The 22,955-nt window shown below is 44.0% G+C and overlaps 2 protein-coding genes across 3 annotated transcripts; both read left to right on the top strand.

The window, feature by feature from the left end:
• Window positions 1-471: 471 nt before the first annotated feature.
• On the top strand, window positions 472-11,907 carry LOC127909366 (uncharacterized). The gene is made up of 2 exons (XM_052470328.1): window positions 472-5,909; window positions 6,019-11,907. Exon 2 carries the CDS (start codon window positions 8,155-8,157, stop codon window positions 9,355-9,357), a length of 1,203 nt encoding a protein of 400 aa, XP_052326288.1. The 5' UTR covers window positions 472-5,909; window positions 6,019-8,154; the 3' UTR covers window positions 9,358-11,907.
• A 2,742-nt stretch (window positions 11,908-14,649) lies between these two features.
• Window positions 14,650-19,537, top strand: LOC127909363 (leukotriene B4 receptor 1-like). 2 transcript variants are annotated; one of them, XM_052470326.1, is made up of 2 exons: window positions 14,650-18,268; window positions 18,359-19,537. In XM_052470326.1, exon 1 carries the CDS (start codon window positions 15,698-15,700, stop codon window positions 16,625-16,627), a length of 930 nt encoding a protein of 309 aa, XP_052326286.1. In that variant the 5' UTR covers window positions 14,650-15,697; the 3' UTR covers window positions 16,628-18,268; window positions 18,359-19,537. The 2 variants fall into 2 exon arrangements, with proteins under 2 accessions (XP_052326286.1, XP_052326285.1); XM_052470325.1 differs by having other exon boundaries at window positions 14,650-18,328.
• The last annotated feature ends 3,418 nt before the right edge of the window (window positions 19,538-22,955 follow it).

Here is a 22,955-nt window from a genome sequence, read left to right as displayed (position 1 = left end):
GCTCTGGCTCCCCAATGGTGGAACACACTCCCTCACGACGCCAGGACAGCGGAGTCAATCACCACCTTCCGGAGACACCTGAAACCTCACCTCTTTAAGGAATACCTAGGATAGGATAAAGTAATCCTTCTCACCCCCCCCTTAAAATATTTAGATGCACTATTGTAAAGTGGCTGTTCCACTGGATGTCATAAGGTGAATGCACCAATTTGTAAGTCGCTCTGGATAAGAGCGTCTGCTAAATGACTTAAATGTAAATGTAATATATATGGTAGTTTCAAGCTGTAGGCAGAGCATCCATCTTCTCAGTGTGTCTATTTGTGAGAATCAGGTTGGCTGTAGCCTTTGACAAATTCAGAATTATGTCAACACACCCACAGCTCATTAAGCGGAAGCTGACCAAAGGCTGTTAACCCACAATTTCCCCTATGACAAGAAGTCAAAAGAACATAACAAACTTGAGGTTTTCAGAAACAGATAATTAGATGTCTGAAGTCTGTCTTCTTCCAGATAGCTCTTAGATCTCTTATTCTTTCACGGCTGGACTCTGGGCCGTGCTGCATGCAGGCTAGGCACCTTCCTGCTCTACCTCAGCCTGTATGCTAACGGCTACTTTACTCGGTGTCCAGCGCTACCTCCAGGTCCTCTACCCGCAGATGTGGAACAGGCTGGGGCGCAAGGGGGAGGCGGTGCTGCTCCTGGCTCTGTGGGGGCTCGCCTGTGCCCTGACTGCCCCTGCAGTTGCCACTCGCGATGTGCGCGATGGCGAGCTCAAGTGCCAGCGACACACGGGCTCCGATGCTGAAAGAGTTGCTGTCCTCGTCTTGGAGACCCTTTTAGGGTTTGTCATTCTGTTCTCTGTGCTGGTCACATCCTCACGGGCGGGTGAACCAGACGGCGCTGTTCAGCAGTGCCAAGATGACGCGGCTGGTCACCAGTGTGGTGGTCGCCTTCTTCATCCTCTGGATCACTGTGCACATTGTCAATTTGGTGGACATCGCCGGCATTGTGCTGCAGACTTCCTGGCCAGAGGCATCGGCAGCGCTGCTGAGACACAGAAGCGCGGCAGCGCGTGTCGTCCGGAGCTTTACGTTTTTTAACAGCTGCCTGGACCCCTTCCTGTACGCCTTCGCCTCGCGGAGGATCCGTAAGCAGCCTAAGTCGTCGTCGAGGAGCGAAAGCAGGATGCAGGTCACAAATATCTAATATATGAAGCTCTGCTCTGCTGGTGTGACTAAAGGCATGTGACTGGAATGCCAACCCCTAATTCTAACCCTCAGCCTACCCATAATCAAACCCCTCACCCTAAACCTAACAAGTTAGGGTACTCTCAAAAATAAATAGCTTTTTTTTAGGGGTTCTTGACTTTTGATTTTAGAGCAGCCAAATAAGAGTTCCATTGCCCCTGCTATTTTGTCCTCAACAAAACCTACATTTTGGTTTGCGGACTGTATAGGCTGTACTTTCTAGGTATCCATAGGTTAGCCTAGATTTGTTATTTCGGGGATCTAACGCCCTTCAAACTTGACCTCCATTGGTCAAAGCCTAAATTGTATTGCTTCTGTCAGCTTTCCCGTGAATAAATTGGTTAGACTTGTCTATGGACAATGTTATTGTACATATCTCTCAATGTATTCTGCAAGATTTTAAATTTGTGTGAACATACTGGGACCACTAAGGAAACAGCTGTAAGAAATGCTTGATTTTGCAGGAAATGTTGAACAACATTCAGAAAGGTGTAGATTTTTTGGGAAAATCACCCTTTTCAGAACACAAATGCATGAATGTTGACCCTGTCCAAACCCAACTACCCAACTATTCATCACCGACTGAACAACTTTACCCCTCCAACCCAGAAAGAGTGAATACAGTCATATTGATTCCATTCAAGTGTAATGGTTGTCGTCGTGAGAAAGAGAGGACCAAGGTGCAGCGTGGTAAGTATTCATTGTAATTTAATAAAGAATTAATACAGAACCAAAACACGACAAACAGACAGTCCTGAACGGTGCAACAAAACACAGAACAGAAAATAAACACCCACAAGTCAAAAGTTAAACCAGGCTACCTAAGTATGATTCTCAATCAGGGACAATGATTGACAGCTGCCTCTGATTGAGAACCATACCAGGCCGAACACAGAAATCCCAAAACATAGAAAAAGTAACATAGACAACCCACCCAACTCACGCCCTGACCATACTAAACCAAAGACATAATAAAAGAACTAAGGTCAGAACGTGACATCAAGAAGTACGACACATACAGTTGATGTCGGAAGTTTACTTACACCTTAGCCAAATACATTTAAACTCAGTTTCCACAATTCCTGACATTTAATCCTAGTAAAAATTCCCATTTTTAGGTCAGTTAGGATCACCACTTTATTTTAAGAATGTGAAATGTGAAAATAATAGTAGAGAGTGATTTATTTCAGCTTTAATTTATTTAATCACATTCCCAGTGTGTCAGAAGTTTACATACACTCAGTTAGTATTTGTTAGCATTGCCTTTTAATTGTTTAACTTGTTTCAAACTTTTTGGTAGCCTTCCACAAGCTTCCCACAATAAATTGGGTGAATTTTGGCCCATTCCTCCTGACAGAGCTGGTGTAAATGAGTCAGGTTTGTTGGCCTCCTTGCTCGCACACGCATTTTTCAGTTCTGCCCACAAATGTTCTATAGGAATGAGTCAGGGCTTTGTGATGGCCACTCCAATACCGTGACTTTTTTTTACTTAAGCCATTTTGCCACAACTTTGGAAGTATGCTTGGGGTCATTTTCCATTTGGAAGACCCATTTGCGACCAAGCATTTACTTCCTGACTGATGTTGCTGTTGGTGTTCTTTGGCTTGCAAGCTCTCACCCTTTTTCCTCCAAACATAACAATGGTCATTAGGGCCAAACAATTCGGTTTGTGTTTCATCAGACCAGTGGACATTTCTCCAAAAAGTATGATCTTTGTCCCCATGTGTAGTTGCAAACCGTACTCTGGCTTTTTAATGGCGGTTTTGGAGCAGTGGCTTGTTCCTTGCTGAGTGGCCTTTCAGGTTATGTCGATATAGGACTCGTTTTACTGTGGATATAGATACTGTAGTAAAACGCCAAATGGATCTACCTCCTGGTCCTCTTCCCCTGTCTTACCCACCAAGGGTAGAGACAGAGATGACCTCGCCTACTGAAATACCGGATTGGGCAAAGCCACCAGAAGACGACTCAAGCCAACCAACTACTGAACCTGACTGGTGTCAGGAAGAATCACCCTCTGCCTCAAGTGACACCTCTGAATGGGAAAAGTGTTTCCTCATTGTTGCTAGAGTAATGGGCACTGTCATGACCAGAGGCCCATATATGCACTGTAAGAAAAGTGTTTCCTCATTGTTGCTAGAGTAATGGGCTCTGTCATAACCAGAGGCCCATATATGCACTGTAAGAAAAGTGTTTCCTCATTGTTGCTAGAGTAATGGGCTCTGTCATAACCAGAGGCCCATATATGCACTGTAAGAAAAGTGTTTCCTCATTGTTGCTAGAGTAATGGGCTCTGTCATAACCAGAGGCCCATATATGCACTGTAAGAAAATTATTTCCTGTTGTAAGATATGTCATCACCCTCTCTGCTCTGAGGGAATGGGAGGAGCAGCAGATCGGGTGCAGAGAATCAAAAGGTATATAAAGAGACATTTGCCATTACTTTGGCGCTGACTTCTTGAATCCTGAATTCATTTAGACAACCATTTGACTTCGGGTAATTGCCACCTGACTCAAATTACTTAAAGATTCTAACTTGTTGGATCTGAGAAGGGTCTCTCCGTTATACCGTTTAACTATTGAACAGCTGTTCTCTCGCCTGTGGCCTTGGTGCTTGTATACTGACGCGATTACACCCAGGGCCAGTCTTCGGATCTGCAACTCTCGGTTGAGCTCAGTACCTAGCCCTAGTTACATGGCACGGACACTGCGGTGGTTCAACGGCTCTGAGAGTCTCTCTAGTCCTTAAGTTGATCTCCTGTTAATACCTACGGTTATCTGAATTGACCCTGTCGCCCGCGGCCTTGGTGCTTGTATACTGACGCGATTACACCCAGGGCCAGTCTTCGGATCTGCAACTCTCGGTTGAGCTCAGTACCTAGCCCTAGTCGTGTGACGCAGACTTTTCGATATTCCAGTGGGGCAGGGAATCACCAGCGGGTTCTCTCATTCAGTCCAAACTTGAATCTCTCAATTTAGCAAACTGCCGACTTCAAGTCAACCTTTCAGCCAGTAGAGGGAAGTCGCTACTAACTAAATTTAAAAAAAGGAACTCTGACCGATTGAAACTCTGCTCCTGATCTCGTGGGTCTCCTCGTCATCTCTCAAAGGTAATTAAATAACTATTATAAGCATTTTATGTAGAGATAAGTGTTATCATTGTACCAGGCATTTTTATAGAGCATTAAGGCAAGTGCATGTTTTTGATTAACGCTGTGTGTGACCGAGTAACAATTGTGTATTTTGAAGTGTGTTTGATTGTAAAAGACAAAAAACAGAGTGTTTTCAAAAATAAATGGTAGTCTTATTTTGTCTCGAGTAAACGGTTCTCTCAAAGACAGTTAACGGCACGGGAGATAACAACTCTGACACTCCCCGCTACCGGGACACTGGAAACGGAGATCGGGGCTCTATGACAGAATGAGTTACTGTTAAAAGACAAAGAGGAAGGTGTGTCCAGTAGTGATTCATTTAATTGTCTTATCGATCTATCTAAGTTTTATTTTCCAAGCGATACATAGCCGACGGGCAGAGTAGTGAGACTAAGTTGACTAAAGGTCCTCACACTTTAAACTAGATACATCACAGAGGGGAAACACTCAACCACAGGGAAATCATATAGAGACTGGTAGGACTAGTGCTTAATAATAACTCAAGGACCAATTAGTGGTGAAACAAAGAGTCTAGAGGATAAAGGTGGGGTTCGCACATCCCAGCTAGAGCTAGACCGTTGAGAGTGACAAGGCAAAAGACCTCTCTACGCGGACAACGTTTCGATATAGAAAGAGAGGCAGGGCTACGCGAGCGGTCCTGGTTATACCGAGATAACCTGAAGTACCTATAGTGCCCTGTCCAATCCAGGGAACGGGACGCTAACCACCTCTAGCATCCCCGCTGCCGGCCAAGGGGCGGGGCTGAAGGTTTCGTATCGCGACACTTGGCGCCCAACGTGGGGCCCCACACCTCTATATAAGACTCTACTACTACCTGAGTTAACGGCCCCTACCAGCGCTCTATTTCCAAACAACTTACTAAAGTAGGTATCTTTAAAGAGTTAGAGATATGGCTACGGCAGTACGTTTCGTCTTACCGGATCTACCGTGGGGTAAACTTAGAGCGGTAGACCAGACAGCCATAAAACATCTTCTGGGAATAGAAGGAAGGGAAACTTTCTGGGATGATAAAAAATTCCAGAAAAGATCCCTAAATGGCAACTACCATAGATACTACGGCAGCTCATGAGGAGCAAAGTAGGGTAGAAAATAATGGTACAGTACAGGAAATGATACGCAGGCAAAAGGCAGGTCTACCCAACAGTAGGCTCGCAATGTGCGTACCAGGAATACCCTGGGGCCGCTGACCAAGAGGGAACAGACGGCCCCTCCAATTACAGGATTAGGCAAATATCCCTGAATCCGAAGAATTTCCCGTGAAGACTGATCAACTTCACTGGAAATTGTTGGAACAGGTGGAAATTAATTATAAAATGACACCAGTCTCTATTCAAAGTGTATAGCAAATAATTGTATTATTTCCTTGGGAAAGTAAAGCTAACATAGTGCGTAAGTGTCACTATGGGCGTTGTATGAGGGAAAATCCCTGAGAAATAAGAAAGTACTATAGAGTTTATAACTAAATAGGAAATCTAAATACAATCTCAAGGTAAAGAGCAATGGCGGATTAGAGTCTACTCTTTGAGGAAAAATCCCTGAGAAATAAGAAAGTACTATAGAGTTTGTAACTAAATAGGAAATCTAAATACAATTTCAAGGTAAAGAGCAATGGCGGATTAGAGTCTACTCTTTGAGGGAAAATCCCTGAGAAATAAGAAAGTACGATAGAGTTTATAACTAAATAGGAAATCTAAATTAAATCTCAAGGTAAAGAGCAATGGCGGGTTAGAGTCTACTCTTTGAAAAAAAAAATCCCTGAGGAAACTAGAAAATATTATAGAGTTTACAACTAAATAGGAAATTTATACAAACCCCAAGGTGAAGATATGTTAACAATAGTGAATTATTTTCAGCGCCGTTAAGGCAGGCAGACCTCGTAGTAATACGAAATTGGGTTCTAATTAAAGGTCATTCCAGAAAAAGAAGGGGGCCAGAGGATGTAAGTGTGTATTGTGGCAAAGTGGCCTTCTATGCACAGCCCTGGTACCCCATGGCAATGGCCCTGCTACAAGACGGGACTCCAACGAATCTAGGAGACACTAGTGTAATGTTGAGAGCCATGCAGGAAGATTTATGTTAAATATTTAGGGTATATTTTAAGCCAACAGGGCAGAAAAAAAAGATGAAGTTAGAAAAGGAGTGATTTTATAAGCATTAAATTTAGTTATGAAAATAAATATGTTGCAGTTCTTAGGGATAATAAAGTACTGTAGGTAATGGATCACATACTACGCAACATATATAAAATTATTGATGAGACTGAGTTAAGATTAACCCAGGTTATTGTTAGATAAAATACAGTGGACTCCCGAAAGAGAGATTTCATTAGTACAGAAAACATATGCTATGTTTAGCAGCGTTTTGGCCTTATCTAATCATTTGAAGGTTTGTCTTCAAATAGTAGAAAGATTACAAGAATATATGGCATCTGTTGTGACCCAGGGTCATTGAGAGTATCGGGTTAATTAAGTTGAACTATATAATTATCTACATAAAAATGTTGAGTTCTATAAAATGCATTAGTGTAAACAGGGAGACAGTGAGACAGTCAGTCAATATTTGGAGACAGAGACCATATCTGGTACTGTCAGTATTAGCTGCGGCAACAGGAAGCAGATGCAGAAGCGAAAAGGCAGGTTTTAAACCACAGCCATTAAAAGCAGCAGTTAAGAGGAAGTTAAACATAGACATAACTACATTGAAAGAGCTGAGACAGATAGTGACCCATGTGCAAATGTATTAGGTCAGTTAGACACTGACACAGGAGTAGGGGAATGGGACTTTAATAAATAATGCAAAGAGTGGACACCTAAAATTTCAGGATGGACTTAAAATAAATGAAAATAATAAACCACTTACGGATAAATATGCTACAAGGAGAAGAAAATCTCCTCAGCTTATTGGACGCTAAATAATTATAAGTCAGGGGAGTCATAAATATGAAACATTTTTTTTGTTCCAGACCAAATAGAGAGAGTCAGAACACACAGAAGCAGTAATAGCAGCCCTAGACAGACTCAACAGGGCAGGCATGAAACTGAACTTGACAAAGAGCCAAATAGGTCGAGAGGAAGTGAACTTTCTCGGTTTCACTATAGGCACTGGAATCACCGCAAGCCAAAATGTATTTGAAAAAGTAGCAGAGCTCAGCAAGCCACAAACAGTGAATGAGATGCAGAAATGCCTAGGTAAACTAGTGTATATTAGAGACCACATACCGGGCTATAGCAGAGTAGCTAAGCATTGCAGAGTAGCTAAGCATTGCTATAGAGGCACAACTAGAGAAGATCACCAAAGAGACATGTCACACAAATAATATGGTAGACAAACCATAACATGGGACAAGAAAATGCAAGAATCCTGGGAAAATGTGAAATTAATGGCCATAGAAGCCCAAGAAAATGAGCCCAGAGACCCCAACGTACCCCTCTGGCTGTGTCTGAAACTTGAAGGGCCAATGGTGGTGAGGGATGGCTACATTTGGATTTCAAATGAGCTATCAGGAAAAACAATTACAATGTTACAGCAAACAGCTGAAAGGGCCCACAATGAAGTACTCCAGTACAGGGGCTAAAATGGCCCTGCTTAGAGCTATACTGGAACAAAATAGTGTCCCTTGCCCAAGGACAGGCCATAATCATAAAAGACACAGAACTAAACGAACTATGGGCCACTAACCATACAAAAAATGGTAGGTATTAAAACCACCACTTGGGATAAGTGGAGGAACGTACATGCCACCAAAGGAGTTATGTTCATCAGTGACCAAGGATGGGACACTGACGAGCCAGGACCAGGAGGAACACGTCAAGCCATGGGACGGGGTAAGGATGGCTAAAGTAATAGTGCCCCCCCCCCCAGTGACAGAACCAGTAGGGGAAGCAGGGGTATTAATAGAGGTAGAGGAGAGTAGAATATGGTTCATAGACATGTGGGAAAGACATTTAGATCCCCTTAAGGCATATACAAATTGTGGGGGTTGTGGCCAATTGGAACCATTGCCACTAGGGATAGACTCTACCAACAGGGTAGTGTTAGGCGGAACCACCTTCATATGTGCTCATTGTTACCAAGGGGGTGCAGCATACCGCATTAGGCGTAGCCATGACCCCATTGGTACTTATGCGGGCCCAGTGACTTCGTGGGGAGCCACGGGGCCAGTAACAGAGGAGGGGGACAGATGGATCAGGAAGTTGAGTCCCAACGGACCCAACCTGAATCTCTGGAAAAGCGAATCATGGCCCAGAAAGGCATGGAGAAAGCCGGGATACCGAACCTTGACCCTTAACCACCGGAGGGTGGCTGGGGACATAGGAAATGGTACGCTGACCGGGCAGTGGGACGAGGCTCTGGTAGTCAAAGACATGGAAGCCCATTGGTCTCAGGAAGACCTCACCATGCTAAAACAGAGCCCTTGGTTCATGTACGGGAGTGCTAGACCACTACTGAGTTGCCAAATCTTCCCACCAAAAAGGGAAAGACTCAGCTGTGACCAGTGGAACCTAAGCAATTATGTGGCCGTAAAGGCTAGGAGAGAGCCAATGTCCAAAGTGATTGGGTGTACTGAGACAGACGGAAGTGAAACTCTGGCTGACTTCAGTAGGAAGCACAGAAGAGGAACCCAAAGAGGCCTTAGGAGGCAAAATGGGTACAGGTTTAGGGAGCCAGGGAATCATAGACATTCTTACTGGCACACTTGTATTACCTCAGTGCCCCCCAGACCTGAGCAAAGAGGGCCTGAAAGGAATGGTCCAGACACAAAGTTAGAGCTAAGATATAGGGAGAACCTCTCAGGCTTAGGCCATAGACTGGCCGACTTGACCCTGGCCGCAGAAAGAGCTGTAGGAGCTCTGACCCAGAAAGACCCCCAGGGGAACGATGGACCTCAAAGTCGCAGGGACAAAAAGAGGACTAGGAAGGGGCAAGGTAGACAATAGGAGAATAACCTTTCTTTCTCCAGGGCCCCATTGAAGAAACCCAGTCCTGGGATGGAGAGTGGGAAGAAGAAGCAGAAGACAATAGGCCAATAGGGCATAGAGTAATGACCAGATGGCAAGAATTAGAAAGTGAGGGTATGCCGGAGTTCCCAGACACTAGGAATTATCCTGTAGGGTGGATAGCACCAGTAGTAATAATTCCTCACCCTGCCGCTCTTAAAACATGTGGCTCATGTGATAGAAGTACTGAAGGGGTACTCAGCGGGAGATCAATGTTAAGAGGACGGATGTTAGACAACGTATGTATGTTATGTCTAGCCCGCAGAGATAAGTGGCCAACCCTAAAACCCATAGTAAACAAGGGAGATAGATGGGGACATGTAGAAGAGCCAGAAGAGTTAAATTTAACAATGGTTTACAAGGGACAAGAAGTAGACTGGGATAAGAGAATTGGCACTGTTGAATTACATGGGATGGCTTACGAGACCTATTCAACAGGTTGGAGAAGAAGGACAACAGAGACGGGTTCAAAGATGCACAGGCTGTGAATCAGGAATCAGAGGAAAGTACACCTCCCAGTGGGGCAATAAGGATAGTGTTAGAATGCCGCTTTGCAAGAGATGCTTATGTTGTCAGAGTTGCGCTAGAAAAAGGCAGGAGTGGTATAGCGAGGACGAACATGAGGTTTGGCCTATGGAGAGAGAATATGCTGATATATTTGAACATGGTAGAATAGCTACTAGAAGCAGACATACAGATGGTGTATATTTGAGAATGAGGGTCAGAGCTGACCCTGAAGGAACCATGCCGGGTCATAGTAGCTGGGCAACAGTATGGGGAATAACGGCTAGGTCAGACGGACTAGTGCTAGGGATAACCAGAGTTGATAATCAGAGTCCGGTTAGGGGCACTAAGAGAAGAGAGACAGGGGTAGATCCTGGAGAGGGTGTAGTAAAACGCCAAATGGATCTACCTCCTGGTCCTCTTCCCCTGTCTTACCCACCAAGGGTAGAGACAGAGATGACCTCGCCTACTGAAATACCGGATTGGGCAAAGCCACCAGAAGACGACTCAAGCCAACCAACTACTGAACCTGACTGGTGTCAGGAAGAATCACCCTCTGCCTCAAGTGACACCTCTGAATGGGAAAAGTGTTTCCTCATTGTTGCTAGAGTAATGGGCTCTGTCATAACCAGAGGCCCATATATGCACTGTAAGAAAAGTGTTTCCTCATTGTTGCTAGAGTAATGGGCTCTGTCATAACCAGAGGCCCATATATGCACTGTAAGAAAAGTGTTTCCTCATTGTTGCTAGAGTAATGGGCTCTGTCATAACCAGAGGCCCATATATGCACTGTAAGAAAAGTGTTTCCTCATTGTTGCTAGAGTAATGGGCTCTGTCATAACCAGAGGCCCATATATGCACTGTAAGAAAAGTATTTCCTGTTGTAAGATATGTCATCACCCTCTCTGCTCTGAGGGAATGGGAGGAGCAGCAGATCGGGTGCAGAGAATCAAAAGGTATATAAAGAGACATTTGCCATTACTTTGGCGCTGACTTCTTGAATCCTGAATTCATTTAGACAACCATTTGACTTCGGGTAATTGCCACCTGACTCAAATTACTTAAAGATTCTAACTTGTTGGATCTGAGAAGGGTCTCTCCGTTATACCGTTTAACTATTGAACAGCTGTTCTCTCGCCTGTGGCCTTGGTGCTTGTATACTGACGCGATTACACCCAGGGCCAGTCTTCGGATCTGCAACTCTCGGTTGAGCTCAGTACCTAGCCCTAGTTACATGGCACGGACACTGCGATAGTTCAACGGCTCTGAGAGTCTCTCTAGTCCTTAAGTTGATCTCCTGTTAATACCTACGGTTATCTGAATTGACCCTGTCGCCCGCGGCCTTGGTGCTTGTATACTGACGCGATTACACCCAGGGCCAGTCTTCGGATCTGCAACTCTCGGTTGAGCTCAGTACCTAGCCCTAGTCGTGTGACGCAGACTTTTCGATATTCCAGTGGGGCAGGGAATCACCAGCGGGTTCTCTCATCCAGTCCAAACTTGAATCTCTCAATTTAGCAAACCGCCGACTTCAAGTCAACCTTTCAGCCAGTAGAGGGAAGTCGCTACTAACTAAATTCTAAAAGAACTCTGACCGATTGAAACTCTGCTCCTGATCTCGTGGGTCTCCTCGTCATCTCTCAAAGGTAATTAAATAACTATTATAAGCATTTAATGTAGAGATAAGTGTTATCATTGTACCAGGCATTTTTATAGAGCATTAAGGCAAGTGCATGTTTTTGATTAACGCTGTGTGTGACCGAGTAACAATTGTGTATTTTGAAGTGTGTTTGATTGCAAAAGACAAAAAACAGAGTGTTTTCAAAAATAAATGGTAGTCTTATTTTGTCTCGAGTAAACGGTTCTCTCAAAGACAGTTAACGGTACGGGAGATAACAACTCTGACACTCCCCGCTACCGGGACACTGGAAACGGAGAATCGGGGCTCTATGACGGAATGAGTTACTGTTAAAAGACAAAGAGGAAGGTGTGTCCAGTAGTGATTCATTTAATTGTCTTATCGATCTATCTAAGTTTTATTTTCCAAGCGATACATAGCCGACGGGCAGAGTAGTGAGACTAAGTTGACTAAAGGTCTTCACACTTTAAACTAGATACATCACAGAGGGGAAACACTCAACCACAGGGAAATCATATAGAGACTGGTAGTACTAGTGCTTAATAATAACTCAAGGACCAATTAGTGGTGAAACAAAGAGTCTAGAGGATAAAGGTGGGGTTCGCACATCCCAGCTAGAGCTAGACCGTTGAGAGTGACAAGGCAAAAGACCTCTCTACGCGGACAACGTTTCGATATAGAAAGAGAGGCAGGGCTACGCGAGCGGTCCTGGTTATACCGAGATAACCTGAAGTACCTATAGTGCCCTGTCCAATCCAGGGAACGGGACGCTAACCACCTCTAGCATCCCCGCTGCCGGCCAAGGGGCGGGGCTGAAGGTTTCGTATCGCGACAATACTGTTGTACCGGTTTCATCCAGCATCTTCACAAGGTCCTTTACTGTTGTTCTGGGATTGATATGCACTTTTCGCACCAAAGTACGTTAATCTCTTGGAGACAGAACGTGTCTCCTTCCTGAGCGATATGATGGCTGCTTGGTCCCATGGTGTTTATACTTGCGTACTATTGTTTGTACAGATGAACGTGGGACCTTCAGGGGTTTGGAAATTGCTCCCAAGGATGAACCAGACTTGTGGAGGTCTTGGCTGATTTCCTTAGATTTTCCCATGATGTCAAGAAAAGAAGCACTGAGTTTGAAGGTAGGCCTTGAAATACATCCACAGGTACTCCTCCAACACTGCCTTTCAGAAGCTTCTAATGCCATGACATCATTTTCTGGAATTGTCCAAGCTGTTTAAAGGCACAGTCAACTAAGTGTTTGAAAACATATCACCCACTGGAATTGTGATACAGTGAATTATAAATGAAATAATCTGTCTGTGAACAGTTGTTGGAAAAAATACTTGCGTCATGCACAAAGTAGTTGTCTTAACTGACTATAACAACTATAGTTTGTAAACAAGAAATGTGTAGAGTGGTTGAAAAGTAAAGTTTATTAACTCCAACCTAAGTGTATGTAAACCTCCGACTTCAACCCTATATATATTTATATATATACATAATAATATATGTCATTTAGCAGACACTTCTATGTTAAGCGACTTAGAGTCATGTGTGCGTCAAAGGTCCTTTTTGGATTTGTGTTGAGCAGGTAGAGTAAAGTACATACCAAACACAAACCCTATAGGAGGGACCTGACTGAGGGGAGGAGGGACTCTATAGCGTCTGCCTGAGGGGAGGAGGAACCCTATAGCGTCTGCCTGAGGGGAGGAGGGTCCCGATAGCGTCTGTCTGAGGGGAGGAGGGCCCCTATAACGTATGTCTGAGGGGAGGAGTGATCATTTAGCTTCTGTCAAGGGGAGGAGGGTCCAGATAGTGTTTGTCTGTGTCTGAGGGGAGGAGGGCCCCTATAGTGTCTATCTGAAGGGAGGAGTGATCATTTAGCTTCTGTCTGAGGGGAGGAGGGACCCTATAACGTATGTCTGAGGGGAGGAGGGCCCCTATAGTGTCTATCTGAGGGGAGGAGGGTCCCTATAGTGTCTGACTGAGGGGAGGAAGGCCCCTATAGTGTCTGTCTGAGGGGAGGAGGGACACTATAGCGATTGTCTGAGGGGAGGAGGGACCTGTTGTAGGGGCGGATGGACCCTAATGCGTCTGTCTGAGGGGAGGAAGGACCCTAAAATTATCTGTCTGAGGGGAAGAGGGACCCTATAGTGTCTGTTTGAGGGGAGGAGGGACCCTATAATGTCTGTCTGAGGTGAGGAGGGTCCCTATAGAGTCTGTCTGAGGGGAGGAGGGACCAGCCAGAGGGGAGGGAGGACCCTATTGTGTCTGTCTGAGGGGAGGAGGGACCCTATAGTGTCTGTCTGAGGGGAGGAAGGACCCAATAGTGTCTGTCTGAGGGGAGAAGGGACCCTATAGAGTCTGTCTGAGGTGAGGAGGGCCCTTATAGAGTCTGTCTGAGGGGAGGAGGGACCCTATAGAGTCTGTCTGAGGGGAGGAAGGACCCTTATAGAGTCTGTCTGAGGGGAGGAGGGACTATAGTGTCTGTCTGAGGGGAAGAAGGACCCTAATAGTCTGTCTCAGGGGAGGTGGGACCCTATAGTGTCTGTCTGAGGGGAGGAGGGACCCTAAAGTGCCTGTCTGAGGGGAGGAGGGACCCTATAGTGTCTGTGTGAGGGGAGGAGGGACCTGCCAGTGGGGAGGAGGGACCCAATAGTGTCTGTCTGAGGGGAGAAGGGACCCTATAGAGTCTGTCTGAGGGGAGGAGGGACCCTATAGAGTCTGTGTGAGGGGAGGAGGGACCTGCCAGTGGGGAGGAGGGACCCAATAGTGTCTGTCTCAGGGGAGAAGGGACCGAATAGTGACTGTCTGAGGGGAGGAGGGACCTGCCAGTGGGGAGGAGGGACCCAATAGTGTCTGTCTGAGGGGAGAAGGGACCCTATAGAGTCTGTCTGAGGTGAGGAGGGCCCTTATAGAGTCTGTCTGAGGGGAGGAGGGACCCTATAGAGTCTGTCTGAGGGGAGGAGGGACCCTATAGAGTCTGTTTGAGGGGAGAAGGGACCGAATAGTGACTGTCTGAGGGGAGGAGGGACCTTATAGAGTCTGTCTGAGGGGAGGAGGGACCCTATAGTTTTTGTCTGAGTGGGGGAGGGACCCATGAGAGTATGTCTGAGGGTAGGAGGAACCCTATAGAGAGTGTCTGAGGGTAGGAGGGACCCTAGAAAAGGCAATGGGAGGGATCTGAAATTATTTTCTGATCTTGTCTGATAATTGTCTATTCAAAAATAGTCTTCAGTGAGTGATGTTGCCTCACACCCAAGACCTTCAGGGCAATTTGATCATTTGCAAACCAGACTGTGATGCCGTATCGCAGGATTCTCTCTATGACCTCATTTTCTGGTCAACTCCAAATACCCTTAGTCTACGAAGGAAATAGAGGCGTTGTTGGACTCTGAAGCAGACCCTGTTTACTTTGACCTTCCAGCTCAGCACCCAGGTACTTATATGATCTACCCTGTGCTATGTTGGCATTGTGGACAACCATAGACACGTGGTCACCGACTGACTTGGGGCTAGTTTTTCTAGCCTTATTTTGTCACTAAATGGAAGCATTAAACTAAGGCAATTACAGTCAAAGAGAGCCAACAACCCAGAGATGGATTAAATGCATTACACATCCATTTACAGTGGGGCAAAAAAGTATTTAGTCAGCCACCAATTGTGCAAGTTCTCCCACTTAAAAATATGAGCGAGGCCTGTAATTTTCATCATAGGTACACTTCAACTATGACAGACAAAATGAGGAAAAGAAATCCAGAAAATCACATTGTAGAATTTTTAATGAATTTATTTGCAAATTATGGTGGAAAATGGTGGAAAATGTTAACCTCAAACACAAATATCTCTCTCACACACACACGCACGCACGCACGCACGCACGCACACACACACACACACACACACACACACACACACACACACACACACACACACACATACACACAGAGCTTTGTCAGGAGGAAGCTGACCAGAAGCAGTTAACCCACATCAGTTTCCTTATTATCACTCTATGGCAAGACTTCAAGAGGAGACAACAAACTTGTGAGGATTTGACGAACGAGAAACTAAGGAATTATATGTCTAAAGTCTACTATCTTCCAGATAGCTCATATTCTTTCACGGACCACGGTGAACATGAACTCCTCCAGCAACTCTAGCTTGGACTCCACCTCCCGGGAATCGGGCCGCCTGATTTCGAGCACTGTCCTGGGGCTGTGCTGTGCGCTGGGCCTCCCTGGTAACATAGCTGTCCTGGTGGTCATCCTGCACTGCACGTCCCGACGCCCCAACTTCACCCTGTGCCTCATGCTGAACCTGGCTTCCTCCGACATCCTGTGCCTTACCACGGTGCCCGTGTGGATCTATACTCTCCGGCAAGGCTGGACTTTGGGCCGTGCTGCATGCAAGTTAGCCACCTTCCTGCTCTACCTCAGCCTGTATGCTAACGTGCTAACGGTTACTCTACTCGGTGTCCAGCGCTACCTCCAGGTCCTCTACCCGCAGATGTGGAACAGGCTGGGGCGCAAGGGGGAGGTAGTGCTGCTCCTGGCCATGTGGGGGCTCGCCTGTGCTCTGACTGCCCCCGCAGTTGCCACTCGCGATGTGCGCGATGGCGAGCTCAAGTGCCAGCGACACACGGGCTCCGATGCTGAAAGAGTTGCTGTCCTCGTCTTGGAGACCCTTTTAGGGTTTGTGATTCCGTTCTCTGTGCTGGTCACGTCCTACTGCCGCCTCCACCGGCGGGTGAACCAGACGGCGCTGTTCAGCAGTGCAAAGATGACCCGGCTGGTGACCAGTGTGGTGGTCGCCTTCTTCATCCTCTGGATCCCTGTGCACATTGTCAATGTGGTGGACATCGCCGGCATTGTGCTGCAGACTTCCTGGCCAGAGGCATCGGCAGCGCTGCTGAGACACAGAAGCGCAGCAGCGCGTGTCGTCCGGAGTTTTACGTTTTTTAACAGCTGCCTGGACCCCTTCCTGTACGCCTTTGCCTCGCGGAGGATCCGTGAGCAGCCCAAGTCGTCGCCGAGGAGCGAAAGCAGGATGCAGGTCACAAATATCTGATGTATGAAGCTGTGCTCTGCTGGTGTGACTAAAGGCATGTGACTGGAATGCCAACCCCTAATTCTAACCCTCAGCCTACCCATAATCAAACCCCCCACCCTAAACTTAACAAGTCAGGGTACTCTCAAAAATAAATAGCTTTTTTTAGGTGTTCTTGACTTTGATTTTAGAGCAGCCAAATAAGAGTTCCATTGGCCCTGCTATTTTGTCCTCAACAAAACCTACATTTTGGTTTGCTGACTGTATAGGCTGTACTTTCTAGGTATCCATAGGTTAGCCTAGATTTGTTATTTCGGGGATCTATCGCCCTTCAAGCTTGACCTCCATTGGTCAAAGCCTAAATTGTATTGCTTCTGTCAGCTTTCCCATGAATAAATACATATGTTTGGTTACCATGAGTAAGTTTCTCTTATAGTACATGTACTTCTGCTTTGGTTCAGAGGAGCTTCAATTTACCAGTGTTTTGGAATATTTTGTCATATTTGTGAAGTTGCCTCAATGTATGTCAAAATCAGGTATTTTAGAAGAGAGCACAATGGAAAAACACACTAGATCCATGCAACGACATTTCTGCCTAAATAGATCAATTAAAGCATGCATTTCAAACCTTTACCCCACTCTGATGCCCAATATGGGTTTAATCATTTTAGTTTCAGTCTATCCCGCAACAAGAAGTGAGCCTACTTGCCAACTTTTTAAATTCTGAACCAAATGAAGGTAGAACTTTTATTTTTTACCTTTATTTAGCCAGGCAAGTCAGTTAAGAACAAATTCTTATTTTCAATGATGGCCTGGGAACAATGGGTTAACTGCCTGTTCAGCGTCAGAATGACAGATTTGTAGCTTGTCAGCTCAGTGGTTTGAACTTGCAACCTTCCAGTTACTAGTCCAACACTCTAACCACTAGGCTACCCTGCCATATGTCAGATGTAATAACACATTTGGTAACCAGACAAACAACTTTATCTGCACCCAAAGGAACATGCCTTTAGGTTCAAAATTAGAAATAAAGCTTGAGATTGACAAACTGTAGTTTAAAACATTTTATGAAACTATAAACAGTTTTTTGGGGGTTATGATCAGGTGGTAAAAATCGGTTCTGGGGAACTTGGAGATTTTCAGATGTAAGTGGTATATTTATAAGTACAAAACTCAAAATTCCTAACACGTAATGCCCTCTATCTTATGTTCAGAACTTTTGATTGTGAATTCATTGGGGTCTCACAGAACTTTAACTGTTGAGTCATTCAAGCAAAATCAAATCTAACTTGCTTTTCTTTTTGAAGTGGTGAATAGAAAGAATAGTAGATAGTAAATATAATATTCAAATTAGAGTAGAGGGGTAATATCATTTTCAAATTATAGTAGAGGGTAAATATCATTTTCAAATTATAGTAGAGGGTGAATATCATTTTCAAATTGTAGTAGAGGGTTAATATCATTTTCAAATTATAGTAGAGGGGTAATATCATTTTCAAATTATAGTAGAGGGTAAATATCATTTTCAAATTATAGTAGAGGGTAAATATCATTTTCAAATTATAGTAGAGGGTAAATATCATTTTCAAATTATAGTAGAGGGTAAATATCATTTTCAAATTATAGTAGAGGGTAAATATCATTTTCAAATTATAGTAGAGGGTTAATATCATTTTGAAATTATAGTAGAGGGGTAATATCATTTTCAAATTATAGTAGAGGGTAAATATCATTTTCAAATTATAGTAGGAGGTAAATATCATTTTCAAATTATAGTAGAGGGGTAATATCATTTTCAAATTATAGTAGAGGGTAAATATAATTTTCCACACAGTATTTGACCATCACCTAACATGCACCATGTTTTAAATCATTTGTATCCAATGGCAGGTTGTGAGCAGGTGTAACCGATGTGAAATGGCTAGCTAGTTAGCAGTTGTGCACGCTAATAGCGTTTCAATCAGTGACTTCACTCGCTCTGAGGCCTTGAAGTTGTTGTTCCCCTTGCTCTGCAATGCTTTTGTGGCGCGATGGGTAATGATGCTTTGTGGGTGACTGTGGGTCTGTGTGCAGAGGGTCCCTGGTTCGAGCCCATGTTGGGGCGAGGAGACGGAAGCAATACTGTTACACATGTTCAGAAATACAGCTACTTCGGAAAGTATTCACACCCGTTAACTTCTTACACAGTTTTTTTCCAGCCTGAATTTAAAATAGATTCAATTAAGATTTTGTGTCACTGGCCTACACACAAACTCCTGTAATGTCAAAGTCAAATAATGTTCGAAGACATTTTTACAAATTAATAAAAAGTGAAAGCTGAATTGTCTTGATTCAATAAGTATTCAGTCGCTACAAAGATACAAGCGTCCTTCCGAACTTAGTTGCCGGAGAGGAAGGAATTTCACCATGAGGCCAATGTTGACTTTAAAACAGTTACAGAGTTTAATGGCTGTGATTGGAGAAATCGGAGGATGGATCAACAACATTGTAGTTACTCCACAATACTAATCTAATTGACAGAGTGAAAAGAAGGAAGTCTGTACAGAATACAAATATTTCAAAACATGCATCCTGTTTGCCACAAGGCACAAAAATAATACCGCAAGAAATGTGGCAATTAATTCTTTGTGCTGAATACGAAGCAAATCTAATACAACACATTACTGAGTACCACTCTCCACATGTTCAAACATAGTGGTAACTGCTTCATGTTATGGGTATGCTTGTAATCGTTATGGACTAGGGAGTTTTTCAGGATAAAAAAATGGGAATGGAGCCAAGCACAGGCAAAATCCTATAGGAAAACCTGGTTCAGTCTGCTTTCCACCAGACATTGGGTAACAAATTCACCTTTCAGCAGGACTATAACCTAAAATGAGGCAAATCTACACTGGACTTGCTTACCAAGAACGCAGTAAATGTTCCGGAGTGGCCGAGTTACAGTTTTGACTTTAAAAAATCTATGGCAAAACCTAAACATTTTTATCTATCAATGATCTGCAACCAATTTGACAGAGCTCGAAGAATTTTCAAAAGAGTAATGGGGAAATGGTGCACAATCCAAGTGTGGAAAGCTCTTAGAGACTTACCCAGAGAGACTCACAGCTGTAATCACTGCCAAAGGTGCTTCTACAAAGTATTGACTCAGGGGTGTGAGCTGTTTCTATTTTTGGTTTTCAATACATTTGCAAAGGTTTTTCAAAACATGTTTTCACTTGGTCATTATGGGGTATTGTGTGTAGATGGGTGAGGAAACAATATTTTTAATGCATTTTGAATTCAGGCTGTAATATGTGGCAATGTGGCATAATTCAAGGGGTATGAATACTTTCTGAAGGCACTGTATGTCAGTCTTATTGTAGTTGTATTATCCTTATACAGTACATACTGTACGTAGGACAAATCATCACAAACAGGGGTATTGTAAAGCAGTTGGCTACTGTAAAACTGTAGCACGTTGTTGTATACCATTTATTACATGTTGGTGATCAAATGATTGTATCTTTTTAATAAGGTACAAAACAGGTTCCCATGGACAGAAAAACAAGTGATGAGACCGAAGAAGACAAACGGTTCCCATTCTACCCCCAAACCACAGGACTTCCCCAACCCAAAGTTAGATTGGTGGTTCACAATAGTGGGTCTTTTACAGAGTCATGTTGTATGCCTTTTTTGCCCCATGCAACATTGTGCAAAATTGTTGTGGTATATGGCCAATATACCACGGCTCAGGGCTGTTCGTTAGCACAACACAACTCGGAGTGCCTGGATACAGCCCTTGGCCGTGGTATATTGGCCATATACCACAACCCCCCGAGGTTACTATTATAAACTGGTAAACAACGTAATGAGAACAAATTAATGTAGTATTTACAGTCACATTCATATACAGTTTGGTTTTACCTTCCAACAAAATTTGATGTAACATGTCTACAACTGCTTCGCAGACAGACTTCGGTGTGTCAAATCGGAGGGCCTGTTGTCCGGACCTCTGGCAGTCTCTATGGGGGTACCACAGGGTTCAATTCTCCGGCCGACTCTTTTCTCTGTATATATCAACAATGTCGCTCTTGCTGCGGGTGATTCCCTGATCCACCTCTACGCAGACTACACAATTCTGTGTACATATGGCCCTTCTTTGGACACTGTGTTAACTAACCTCCAAATGAGCTTCAACGCCATACAAAACTCCTTCCATGGCCTCCAACTGCTCTTAAACGCTAGTAAAACCAAATGCATGCTTTTCAACCATTCGCTGCCCGCACCCTCCGACTAGCATCATTACTCTGGACGGTTCTTTCCTAGAATACATGGACAACAACAAATACCTAGGTGTCTGGTTAGACTGTAAACTCTCCTTCCAGACTCACATCAAACATCTCCAATCCAAAATCAAATATAGAATCGGCTTTCTATTTCGCAACAAAGGCTCCTTCATTCACGCCACCAAACTTACCCTAGTAAAACTGACTATCCTACCCATCCTCAACTTCAGCGATGTCATCTACAAAATAGCTTCCAATACTCTACTCAGCAAACAGGAAGCAGTCCATCACAGTGCCACCCATTTTGTTACCAAAGCCCCTTATACCACCCACCACTGCTACCTGTATGCTCTAGTCGGCTGACCCTCGCTACATATTCGTCGCCAAACCCACTGGCTCCAGGTCATCTATAGGTCTATGCTAGGTAAAGCTCCTCCTTATCTCAGCTCACTAGTCACGATAACAACACCCACACGTAGCACGCACTCCAGCAGGTACTGTATATCTCACTGATCATCCCCAAAGCCAACACCTCCTTTGGCCGCCTATGCTTCCAGTTCTCTGCTGCCAGTGACTGGAACGAATTGCAAAAATCGCTGAAGCTGGAGACTTACATTTCCCTCATTAACTTTAAACATCAGCTATCTGAGCAGCAAACTGATCGCTGCAGCTGTATATAGTCCATCTGTAAATAGCCCACCCAATCTACCTTCCTCATCCCCATATTGTTTTTATTTACTTTTCTGCTCTTTTGCACACCAGTTTCACTACTTGCACATTATCATCTGCTCTTCATCGTCTGCTCATCTATCACTCCAGTGTTAATCTGCTAAATTGTAATTACTTTGCTACTATGGCCTACATATTGCCTTACCTCCTTACGCTATTTGCACACACTGTAAAAATACTTAATTTTTTTCTGTTGTGTTATTGACTGTACGCTTGTTTATTCCATGTTTAACCCCGTGTTGTTGTTTGTGTCGCACTGCTTTGCTTTATCTTTGCCAGGTCGCAGTTGTAAATGAGAACTTTTTCTTAACGAGCTTACCTGGTTAAATAAAGGTGACAAAAAAGATAATTCGATTAGATATGCATCCAAATTGAAAGAGTGATTTGTAATTTTGATTGTTGTACTCAGTCAGCTGGAAATGTGCTTAGAGTTTTGAAACATGAGCCATTTTGATGATCTGTTTGGGTTTTAATGGCGTTTTTGGAGCAGTGGCTTCTTCCTTGCTGAGAGGACTTTCAGGTTATGTCGATATAGGACTCGTTTTACTGTGGATATAGATACTTTTGTATGTGTTACCTCCAGCATCTTCACAAGGTTCTTTGCTGTTGTTCTGGATTGGATTTGCACGTTTCGCACCAAAGTACGTTCATCTCTAGGAGACAGAACGCATCTCCTTCCTGAGCGGTGTGACAGCTGCGTGTTCCCATGGTGTTTATACTTGCGTACTATTGTTTGTACACATGAACGTGGTACCTTCAGGCATTTGGAAATTGCTCCCAAGGATGAACCAGACTTGTGGAGGTCTACCATTTTTTCTGAGGTCTTGGCTGATTTCTTTTGATTTTCCCATGTTGTCAAGCAAAGAAGCACTGAGTTTGAAGGTCGGCCTAGAAATACATCCACAGGTACACCTCCAATTGACTCAAATGATGTCAATTAGCCTATCAGAAGCTTCTAAAGCCATGACATCATTATCTGGAATTTTCCAAGCTGTTTAAAGGTACAGTCAACTTAGTGTATGTAAACTTCTGAGCCACTGGAATTGTGATACAGTGAGTTATACTTAAGGGAAATAATCTGTCTGTAAACAATTGTTGAACAAATGTCTTGTGTCATGCAAAAAGGATGTCTTAACCGACTTGCCAAAACTTGTTTGTCAACAAGAAATTTGTTGGGTGGTTGAAAAACGAATTTGAATGATTCCAACCTAAGTGTATGTAAACTTCAGACTTCAACTGTTTCTGTCACAAATACATTTATTTTACATATAGAAAACCATAAAGACCTGAGTGAAGTCCCCTATTTGAACATTATGCAAAGTCCAGTGTAATTATCTGCTTGCCCAGCCAGTTCA

Source organism: Oncorhynchus keta, chromosome 19, assembly GCF_023373465.1.
Source record: "Oncorhynchus keta strain PuntledgeMale-10-30-2019 chromosome 19, Oket_V2, whole genome shotgun sequence".
NCBI classification, from domain to species: Eukaryota; Metazoa; Chordata; class Actinopteri; order Salmoniformes; family Salmonidae; genus Oncorhynchus; species Oncorhynchus keta.
This window is presented reverse-complemented; position numbering and strand designations above follow the sequence as displayed.